At 43.0% G+C, this 11,929-nt stretch overlaps 1 protein-coding gene across 1 annotated transcript in view; it reads left to right on the forward strand.

Moving 5' to 3' along the window:
- The window catches only part of camsap2b (calmodulin regulated spectrin-associated protein family, member 2b), an 82,896-nt gene extending 71,194 nt beyond the window's left edge, over positions 1-11,702 (forward strand). The window contains exons 18-21 of the mRNA XM_082973100.1: positions 872-944; positions 5,283-5,392; positions 5,556-5,674; positions 5,776-11,702. Of these exons, the coding sequence (XP_082829226.1) occupies positions 872-944; positions 5,283-5,392; positions 5,556-5,674; positions 5,776-6,078 (605 nt within the window). The 3' untranslated portion in view covers positions 6,079-11,702. The remainder of the gene's footprint in view (positions 1-871; positions 945-5,282; positions 5,393-5,555; positions 5,675-5,775) is intronic.
- The last annotated feature ends 227 nt before the right edge of the window (positions 11,703-11,929 follow it).

An 11,929-nucleotide genomic window follows, 5' to 3' on the forward strand; every position in this document is an offset into this window, starting at 1 on the left:
TCCGACCATCACCCCTGGTGAGACAAAACTGAGACTCGTCAGTGAAGAGCACTTTTTGCCAGTCCTGTCTGGTCCAGCGACAGTGGGTTTGTGCCCATAGGCAACGTTTTTGCCAGTCATGTCCGGTGAGGACCTGCCTTACAACAGGCCTACAAGCCCTCAGCCCAGCCTCTCTCAGCCTATTACGGACAGTCTGAGCACTGATGGAGGGATTGTGCATTCCTAATGTAACTCGGGCAGTTGTTGTTGCCATCCTGTACCTGTCCCGCAGGTGCGATGTTCAGATGTACCGATCCTGTGCAGGTGTTGTTACATGTGGTCTGCCACTGCGAGTACAATCAGCTGTCCGTCCTGTCTCCCTGTAGCGCTGTCTTAGGCGTCTCACAGTATGGACATTGCAATTTATTGCCCTGGCCACATCTGCAGTCCTCATGCCTCCTTGCAGCATGCCTAAGGCACATTCACGCAGATGAGCAGGGACCCTTGTCATCTTTCTTTTGGTGTTTTTCAGAGTCAGTAGAAAGACCTCTTTAGTGTCCTAAGTTTTCATAACTGTGACCTTAATTGCCTACCGTCGGTAAGCTGTTAGTGTCTTAACGACCGTTCCACAGGTGCATGTTCATTAATTGTTTATGGTTCATTGAACAAGCATGGGAAACAGTGTTTAAACCCTTAACAATGAAGATCTGTGAAGTTTTGGGGATTTTTACGAATTATCTTTTGAAAGACAGGGTCCTGAAAAAGGAAACATTTCTTTTTTTGCTGAGTTTAGGCTGTTTATGTGTATTTAGTACACACATATATTCACACACACACACTCAAACATGTCTTCTGTATTTACCTCCAGGTACTCGACCTCGTGGGTTCTCAGTCTCCAGCATGTCCCTGGCCTCCCTCAACCTGGTTGACAACGACAGCAACGCCGGAGATAAAAGGATCCCCAGGTGAGGCCAGAAATTGCCTGATTACAGATTTTCTCAATCACGTACAAGCAATTTTTGGATCTGTGTTGAAACGTATCTATCGCAGAACAGCAATGATCAAATGCTTAAATACATTTAAAGAACTTCTGATACAAAATGTGCCTTTGTACCTGACTTGCATATCTTAGACCACCTTTTGCAAAACTTTAAATGCAAATGTCATCAGTGAATAGAAAATTCACTGTTAAGTGTTTTGTTCACAGAATATTAACACATTGTTTAACATTTTAAATGACCCCATCAGTGTCATACATGTGCAATATAGTGAAAGATGTAGGCAGTAGGGACTGTCAAATGTTTCGGACATGCAGAGAATTAAGTTGGGTTACTGTCATCATCTCCAACATTGTGACCTATATTTAAGAGCTTTGATTTGGTGTGGATAGAGGCATACAGTGCATTCAGAAAGAATTCAGACCCTTGACTTGTTCCACATTTTGTTATGTTACAGCCTATATGACGCTACAAGCTTGGCACACCTTCTCTGCACATTCTTCTCTGCAGATCCTCTCAAGCTCTGTCAGGTTGGATGGGGAGCGTCGCTGCACAGCTATTTTCAGGTCTCTCCAGAGATGTTCGATCGGGTTCAAGTCCGGGCTCTGGCTGGGCCACTCAAGGACATTCAAAGACTTGTCCCGAAGCCACTCCTGCATTGTCTTGCTGTGTGCTTAGGGTCATTGTCCGGTTGGAAGGTGAACCTTTGCCCAAGTCTGAGGTCCCGAGCGCTCTGGAGCAGATTTTCATCAAGGATCTCTCTGTACTTTGCTCCGTTCATCTTTCCCTCGATCCTGACTAGTCTCCCAGTCTCTGCCGCTGAAAAACATCCCCACAGCATGATGCTGCCACCACCATGCTTCACTGTAGGGATGGTGCCAGGTTTCCTCCAGAAGTGATTCTTGGCATTCAGGCCAAACGGTTTAATCTTGGTTTCATCAGACCAGAGAATCTTGTTTCTCATGGTCTGAGTCCTTAGGTGCCTTATGGCAAACTCCAAGCGGTCTGTCATGTGCCTTTTACTGAGGCGTGGCTTCTGTCTGGCCACTGTACCATAAAGGCCTGATTGGTGGAGTGCTGCAGAGATGGTTGTCCTTCTGGAAGGTTCAACCTAGAGGAACTCTAGAGTTCTGTCAGAGTGACCATTGGGTTCTTGGTCACCTACCTGACCAAGGCCTTTCTCCCCCGATTGCTCAGTTTGGCCAGGCGGCCAGCTCTAGGAAGAGTCTTGGTGGTTCCAAACTTCTTCCATTTAAGAATGATGGAGGCCACTGTGTTCTTGGGGACCTTCAATGCTGCAGAGATGTTTTGGTACTCTTCCCCCGATCTGTGCCACGACACAATCCTGTCTCGGAGCTCTACGGACAATTCCTTTGACATCATGGTTTGGTTTTTGCTCTGACATACACTGTCAACTGTGGGACCTTATATAGACAGGTGTGTTCCTTTCCAAATCATGTCCAATCAATTGAATTTACCACAGGTGGACTCCAATCAAGTTGTAGAAACATCTCATTAATTATCAATGGAAACAGGGTGCACCTGAGCTCAATTTCGAGTCTCATAGCAACGGGTCTGAATTCTTACGTAAATAAGGTATTTCTGTTTTTATTTTTATACATTTTCTAAAATGTCTAAAAACCTGTTTTCACTTCGTCGTTATGGGGTTTTGTTTGTAGATTGATGAGGGAACAAAATTATTTAATCCATTTTAGAATAAGGCTGTAATGTAACAAAAGGGGCCTGAATACTTTCCAAATACACTGATATTTACAGTTTAGTTATTTAGCAGACACTCTTATCGAGAGTGAGTGCATACATTTTAGTACTGGTCCCCCATGGGAATCAAACCCACAACCCTAGCGCTACAAGCACCATGCTCTACCAACTGAGCCACACAGGACCAGTTTTGTTCTTCCATTGCATTCACCTTCACTTATTTCTGTTGTGGATTGTGTTTGTGCGCCAATGGAAAGTCTATAAAACTATGAGCCAACCAGCCTATGTATTGAATACATGGACTTGGATTGGGATGATACCGATGAATGAATCCAACACACTCTTTTGGGGGGCTTTTTTTATATACATTTTTTTAAATTAGAAATAGTATTTAATTTGATGTGTATGAAATTGTTTGGTGAAATATGCATAAAAGGACAGTAATTTCCCATAATTCTACAACTTTGGATAGTTGTACTTCCAATTTTGATCATCATGATATAGTGACTGCAAAGAAATCCCAGTGGGCACAGACGTCAATTCAATGTCTAGTTTTGATTTACATTTGGTTGAGTTGTCAACTAACGTGATTTCAACAACAAAATGTCACCATGTCATTGGACTTAGGTTAAAAGTTGGGTGAATAACAATTCCCTTACGTTGATTACTTTTTGCAAATCCAATCAATTTTTCACGTTGATTCAACATCATCGCATTTAATTTTTGTTGTTGAAATGACGTGGAACCAATGTTGATTCAGCCAGTTTTTGCCCAGTGGTGTATAATTGATCTAGTTGGACTTTTAAAAAAACTGGTCCCAAACATGTTCTGTTTTTTCTGCTTGGACTCGAGAGATAACTATGGTAGTGTTCATCTGTTTGCAGGCAGTCGTGTTCTATTGTATGTATTTGCAATTTTGATGGTATAATATAGTTTTGATTAATGTATTTATGTTTTGAGAAGGTAATTATGTTTTGAAAACACATTTACTGTTTTTCAAAAGGCCTCAGAGTTCTGTGTCTTGTGGACTCTGTTTTGAACTCGACAACATTGTTCCAAAAAATACTGCGATTGAGAAAATCTGTAAAAAGGACATACAGTTTAGCCAACTCCTTTAGCATGACAACGTCAAAAGAGTTGACTAAAGCACAAACAGACTGGCACCCAGGCTGGCTACGATACAAAAAAAAGCCTTTACAGAGCATCAAAAGCACGAATACTTCTTCAAGAGGACATTCATGTGTCTTATGACTTGTCTAGGTATTGCAACCAAAACGGTTTTCGCTCTCTTGATCTTCTCTATTCCTCTCTCCCTCCTCGCTCTCTGTTTTTTCCCTCTGTTTTGCACGGACCTCCCGGAAGCAGTAAACTAGGCACTGTGAGAGGCCATATCTCTTTCTTTTTAAGCTCTCCCAAAGAGAGAAAGGGAAGGTTTGTAAGGTCCCTCCCTAGACCAGCCTAGGGCCTAGACTTTCACCTAGACTTTCATCTAGACTTTCATCTCAGTGCATCACAGTCCAGATTGATCAATCAATCTGCTTTTACTTGAGGTAATATCTTTGAGAACAATTCCCTGTAGCCATACCTAACAGAATCTATCTAAATATCCCATGTGCAGACATATATTTTTGAATCATGTTTGAGCAAGCCACATACAGTACACCAACATTCATTCTGAGTATGATCTGAGACGTAGAGGACACATCCTAGATGTGTTATTTCAACGTCATGCTGTATGGGTTAAGTGTTGGCCAATTACCTCCTTTAAAACAGACCAAAAACTGACGCTCAGTACCGCAGCTGCTTCTGCCTCATTTCATACATGCCCAGCCTCCTGCCTCACCGACTCTGCCCTTTCTCTGCTCCGAGGCTGCTCCATGCTAGCTGCTCCATGCTAGCTGCTCCATGCTAGCTGCTCCATGCTAGCTGCTCCATGCTAGCTGCTCTACGTTAAGCTGCTGTCTGTGGTTGTTACCTCTAGACTAGACCTGGCGTCAGAGCCATCCAAGCTGCAGCAGACGGGCGCTCTCCCGTCCCAGGCACGGTAACTTCCACAGCCATGCTGGCTCACATGGAGCCACAGGCCCTTTGTTTTGTATGCAGAGACTTCGAACTAGGGTACACACTAACCCTAACCCCAATTAGGACATGAATGAGCCTGGGCCTGGGACATGAGTGTGGCTGCTGCAGTTGTATTCTGTCTTGTCACTGAACAGTTGCCTAAAGCTGCTGTTGCATACTGCAGTGTCTCTTCTCCATATCCTAGCAGCCATAATGATTGGACTGTACAATAGCTTTGCTCTACTGCGCATGCCTCTGAGCATATCCAGGGACACAGAGATCACTGGGGATGATGTAATATGAGGGAACAGGGAAGGCTGCCTGGGAGAACTGTGTCTATGTCTGACCCTGTTTCTCTGTATGTCTCTGTGTCTGTGTATATGTGGTGTATATGTCTATGTCTGTTTTTTTGTGTGAATGTGTATCTGTTATTGTGTGCGTGTCCACGCATGTGTCACTCGTACTGTATATATGTGTGTGTGTGTACATTCCTAGGCCAGACTCTGCTAGGCCAGACTCTGCTAGGCCAGACTCTGCGGAGGGCAATCTGTCGTCCTGCCCATCTCGTAACGGAGAGAAGGACTGGGAGAACGAGTCCACAACCTCCTCCACTCCCTCCAACCAAGAGTACACAGGTACGGACCGCTCCACTACAATCACGGTGTTCTGCTTTCAAAAGGAGACCAAACTCTTGCAGTATACCAGAGCTATGTAGTCCATGTGTAGAACAGGCTGTGTTGTGAGTTTCTGTTTGTTTGTTACTGCATTCCTTATGCTGGTATTCGCTTCTTCCCTCAGGGCCGAAGCTGTACAAGGAGCCCAGTGCTAAGTCCAACAAGCATATCATCCAGAACGCCCTGGCCCACTGCTGCCTGGCGGGCAAGGTCAACGAAGGACAGAAGAATAAGATAATAGATGTAGGCAATTTGCTGTACACAATATGTTTCTTTCTCTCTAATTTTACTTCACTCTTTTACCTCACATTTGTTCCTTTCTTCTCCTCCACTATCTCTTTCAGGAAATGGAGAGATCGGGGGCCAACAACTTCCTGGTTTTGTTCCGAGACACGGGTTGCCAGTTCCGCTCGGTGTACACCTACTGCCCTGAGACGGAGGAAATCACCAAGCTGGCGGGCATCGGGCCCAAGAGCATCACAGCCAAGATGATCGAGGGCCTGTATAAGTATAACTCAGACAGGAAGCAGTTCAGCCACATCCCTGCCAAGACAATGTCAGCTAGTGTAGACGCCATCATCATCGCCCCTCACCTGTGGCAGACCAAGAAACAGGGCACGCCCAAGAAACTGGGTAGCCTCAAGTAGTCACAGCAACAACCCCTTTCATACCAAACCCAGGATATTGTTGCTAAGTGTCCTGAGTTATAGTTGAGGACTGAGGGGAGGCTTTGCGGGTTTTCCGACCCAGGAAGTGCCAAATTACCTGGGATATTACAGGGTCTGGTTTGGTATGAACAGTGCTAAAGAGTCCATCTTTCTAATCTTCTTTCCCATTCAGATATTTAATGAACACTTACACTTGGCATTCATCTGGATCTGATATCTGATGTACAGTTTAATTTGATGAATATGTGGTAGGTGGTTTTCTTCTAAACAGGACACTATTGACTTTATGCACAACTGGAATGTAGGGGGAAAAAACATCAACACAAGCCTCAAGGGACATTGTTGTTGTTATGCAAGACTGTGTGTGTGTGTGTGTGTGTGTGTGTGTGTGTGTGTGTGTGTGTGTGTGTGTGTGTGTGTGTGTGTGTGTGTGTGTGTGTGGGACCCAGAGTCATTCTAATGGTGCACGTGTGTGTATGTTCGTCAGCATGCGTGGGTGCCCATGTTCTCGTGTGCCAAAAAAAAGGGGCTGATGAAAGCCTTACTGAATCGGACCACTGAAGCACTGAATGTCATTCTTTTTTAAATAGACCGAGTTTGAGTTCCCTATGTTCATCATGTGTGGCCTTATGCTTGTTTTGTGAAAGCGCAGTGATTAGGTCATATTTAAGCGCCAAATGTGATGTTTTTGTGAGTAGAGGATGATACGTATATGAGAGCTTGTTGAGCGTGGCTGTGTGTGAGGCTTGCTTTTCTCTGTGGCTGAAAGATGAGACTGAGAAGTTGGGTTTACATAATGTGTCAATAGTTAAGTAGGTTGTCATAACTTCCGATAAGAACTAGATAGTAAAAACATTGATTAAGTATAATCTAGTTCACAGGAATGTCAGCAACTTACTCTTAATTTATTATATGTTTTTGATAAGGCTTTGGAAGTTTTTTAAAGGTCCAATGCAGATGTTTTTATCTCAATATCAAATAATTTCTGGGTAACAATTAAGTACCATATTGTGATTGTTTAAAGTGGTCAAAAATAAACAAAAATTGCTTATTAGCAAAGAGCAATTTCTCAAGCAATAATTTTGCTAGGACAGTCTGGGAGTGAGCTGTTATTGACAGAGAGATTTGGAACTCTTTCTTATTGGTCTAGTAACTAATTTACTGCATGATGATGTCACTATAGAATGCCAAAACCCCTCCCACCAAAACAGGCTGACATTTCAGGATGGTCTTTCCAAACAGCTCTTACACTAGAAGGGCATTACCATCATTTTCACTATTTCACAGTATTATTCCAACCTCATAGTGTGGAAATATATACTGCTCAAAAAAATAAAGGGAACACTAAAATAACACATCCTAGATCTGAATGAATGAAATAATCTTATTAAATACTTTTTTCTTTACATAGTTGAATGTGCTGACAACAAGATCACACAAAAATAATCAATGGAAATCCAATTTATCAACCCATGGAGGTCTGGATTTGGAGTCACACTCAAAATTAAAGTGGAAAACCACACTACAGGCTGATCCAACTTTGATGTAATGTCCTTAAAACAAGTCAAAATGAGGCTCAGTAGTGTGTGTGGCCTCCACGTGCCTGTATGACCTCCCTACAACGCCTGGGCATGCTCCTGATGAGGTGGCGGATGGTCTCCTGAGGGATCTCCTCCCAGACCTGGACTAAAGCATCCGCCAACTCCTGGACAGTCTGTGGTGCAACGTGGCGTTGGTGGATGGAGCGAGACATGATGTCCCAGATGTGCTCAATTGGATTCAGGTCTGGGGAACGGGCGGGCCAGTCCATAGCATCAATGCCTTCCTCTTGCAAGAACTGCTGACACACTCCAGCCACATGAGGTCTAGCATTGTCTTGCATTAGGAGGAACCCAGGGCCAACCGCACCAGCATATGGTCTCACAAGGGGTCTGAGGATCTCATCTCGGTACCTAATGGCAGTCAGGCTACCTCTGGCGAGCACATGGAGGGCTGTGCGGCCCCCCAAAGAAATGCCACCCCACACCATGACTGACCCACCACCAAACCGGTCATGCTGGAGGATGTTGCAGGCAGCAGAACGTTCTCCATGGCGTCTCCAGACTCTGTCACTTCTGTCACATGTGCTCAGTGTGGACCTGCTTCATCTGTGAAGAGCACAGGGCACCAGTGGCGAATTTGCCAATCTTGGTGTTCTCTGGCAAATGTCAAACGTCCTGCACGGTGTTGGGCTGTAAGCACAACCCCCACCTGTGGACGTCGGGCCCTCATACCGCCCTCATGGAGTCTGTTTCTGACCGTTTGAGAAGACACATGCACATTTGTGGCCTGCTGGAGGTCATTTTGCAGGGCTCTGGCAGTGCTCCTCCTGCTCCTCCTTGCACAAAGGCGGAGGTAGTGGTCCTGCTGCTGGGTTGTTGCCCTCCTACGGCCTCCTCCACGTCTCCTGATGTACTGGCCTGTCTCCTGGTAGCGCCTCCATGCTCTGGACACTACGCTGACAGACACAGCAAACCTTCTTGCCACAGCTCGCATTGATGTGCCATCCTGGATGAGCTGCACTACCTGAGCCACTTGTGTGGGTTGTAGACTCCGTCTCATGCTACCACTAGAGTGAAAGCACCGCCAGCATTCAAAAGTGACCAAAACATCAGCCAGGAAGCATAAGAACTGAGAAGTGGTCTGTGGTCACCACCTGCCGAACCACTCCTTTATTGGGGGTGTCTTGCTAATTGCCTATAATTTCCACCTGTTGTCTATTCCATTTGCACAACAGCATGTGAAATGTATTGTCAATCAGTGTTGCTTCCTAAGTGGACAGTTTGATTTCACAGAAGTGTGATTGACTTGGAGTTACATTGTGTTGTTTAAGTGTTCCCTTTATTTTTTTGAGCAGTGTATATAAAACAGGAAAATTATGCTTTTGACTGCACTGGGGCTTTAAAGGCTTTTAAAGTTTCATCAACAGAGGTGCATAACATACTTTAAGACAATATATACTGTATAAGTTAATTTAGTTTGTATATAATGGCTATTCCATTCAAAATGAATGAGTGAAACTAGCATTTATCATTTAATATGGACATATATAAACGTACTTTGTATATGGGGCCTTCTATTGTTTCAAAAAATGCAAGTGTGTGATCCCTTTTCAATGTCATTGGCAGGACAATTTCAAGCTTTAGAATAGAAGCAAGTTCCACAAATTGTGTCATGAGCCTGTGCAATTCCGAGAAAATATCTTGTAAAAATCCTTGTTGGCATACAATACCAGTCAAAAGTTTGGACACACCTACTCTTTCAAGGGTTTTTCTTTATGTTTACTATTTTCTACATTGTAGAATAATAGTGAAGACATCAAAACTATGAAATAACACATATGGAATCATGTTTTTTTTAAACATTTAACCTTCATTTAAACTAGGCAAGTCAGTTATGAACAAATTCTTATTTACAATGACAGCCTACTGGGGAACAGTGGGTTAACTGCCTTAATCAGGGGCAGAACGACAGATTTTTACCTTGTCAGCGCGGGGATTTGATCCAGCAACCTTTTGGTTACTGGCCCAACACTCTAACCACTGGCCTACCTGCCACCCCCCAAAAATCATTAAAAAATGTAGTAACCAAAAAGTGTTAAACAAATCAAAATATATATTTTTTTGTTGATATTCTTCAAAGTAGCCACCCTTTGCCTTGATGACAGCTTTGCACACGCTTGGCATTCTCTCAACCAGCTTCATGAGGCAGTCACCTGGAATGCATTTCAATGAATAGGTGTGCCTTGTTAAAAGTTAATTTGTGGAATTTCTTTACTTCTTAATGCTTTTGAGCCAATCACTTGTGTTGTGACAAGGTAGGGGTGGTATACAGAAGATAGCCCTATTTGGTAAAAGACCAAGTCCATATTATGGCAAGAACAGCTCAAATAAGCAAAGAGAAATGACAGTCCATCATTACTTTAAGTCAATCAGGAAAATTTCAAGAACTTTGAAAGTTTCTTCAATTGCAGTTGCAAAAACCATCAAGCTCTATGATGAAACTGTCTCTCATGAGGACCAGCCCAAATAAATGCTTCACAGAGTTCAAGTAACAGACACATCTCAACATCAACTGTTTAGAAGACTGCGTGAATCAGGCCTTCATGGTCGAGTTGCTGTAAAGAAACTACTACTAAAGGACACCAATAAGAAGAAAAGACTTGCTTGGGCCAAGAAACACGAGCAATGGACATTAGACCAGTGGAAATCTGTCCTTTGGTCTGATGAGTCCAAATTTGAGATTTTTGGTTCCAACCGCTGTGTTTTTGTGAGACGCAGAGTAGGTGAATGGATGATCTCCACATGTTTGTTCCCACCGTGAAGCATGGAGGAAGAGGTGTGGGGGTGCTTTGCTGATGACACTGTCAGTGTCCAGCATGGCTACCACAGCATTCTGCAGCGATACGCCATCCCATTTGGTTTGCTATTTGTGGCACTATAATTTGTTTTTCAACAGGACAATGACCCAAAACACACATCCAGGCTGTGTAAGGGCAATTTTACCAAGGAGAGTGATGAAGTGCTGCATCAGATGAGCTGGCCTCCACAATCACCCGACCTCAGACCCTATTGAGATGATTTGGATGAGTTGGACCGCAGAGTGAAGGAAAAGCAGCCAACAAGTGCTCAGTATATGTGGGAACTCCTTCCAGAAAAGCATTCCTCAGGAAGCTGGTTGAGAGAATGCGAAGATTGTGCAAAGCTGTCATCAAGGCAAAGGGTGGCTACTTGAAGAATCTTTGTTTAACACTTTTTTGATTACTACATGATTCAATATATGGTATTTCATAGTTTTGACGTCTTCACTATTATTCTAGAATGTACAAAATAGTAAAAATGAAGAAAAACCCTTGAATGAGGTGTCTCCAAACTTTTGACTGGTACTGTATATGTTTGGACCTAACAGATATTCAAAAGCATTTTACTTGATTGTGGATAGTATCTTTACTGTTGAATTCCTATTACACTTAAAGTAGTCCGCAATACGTATGTGTACATATTCAATAGAGAGTAAGGAATACAATTTCATGACTCTGTCCTACTGTAGATTGCAGTATTTGTAGTTGATTTAACTGCGTACTTACATAAATAAAGTCAAATACAGATCACAAAAACATAAAACATATTTCTTCAGGACTTTCAAACATCTGTTACATTATGCTTCAACATGTTACATTGTTCTAACCTATGAAAGGAAACTGACATTTATTTGTATTTTATTTTGGAGCAAAGCAGTGTTTACGCTGTACATATATTTTGTCGTATAAAGTATTTTTTTGTAAGCCATTTACCATTTTGAGGTTTCATATGAGCAGCATATCTGTTGCAAAAGGAAATGTAAACCATGAGAGTAAACTATGAGTGACGGGCAGGAAACGGAGAGAGAACTGACTGCAAACTGTTTCCACTGCATACTCTCACACATACTCAGATATGTGTGAGATGCCATTCTGTGTTTTCCCCCATCTAAATTTGTTTTATTTTAACCTTGTCAGTATGTCCATGTATTTGTTATTTTTTATAAATTCCTTTGAACAATATTAAAATGCAAATGTTCATCAACACTTGTGACTGGTGTTTTTGAAGCCTGGTTATCCACTTGAATCTCATTTCAGGCTAGCTCGGATTTGGATTCCTTGTTGTGCTAAATGTTCACATTCCTACAGCACAATATCCAGTTAATTACAGAACAAGTGGGTCTTGAACCTGCAACCCGAGGCCACAGGGGAAACAAACGCAGGTTCTGTGCCATGAAGGTCAAAACCTCATGGAAGAAGCATAGGCTTACA

The sequence above is a fragment of the Salmo salar genome, chromosome 03 (genome assembly GCF_965601325.2).
Source record: "Salmo salar chromosome 03, fSalSal1, whole genome shotgun sequence".
NCBI classification, from domain to species: Eukaryota; Metazoa; Chordata; class Actinopteri; order Salmoniformes; family Salmonidae; genus Salmo; species Salmo salar.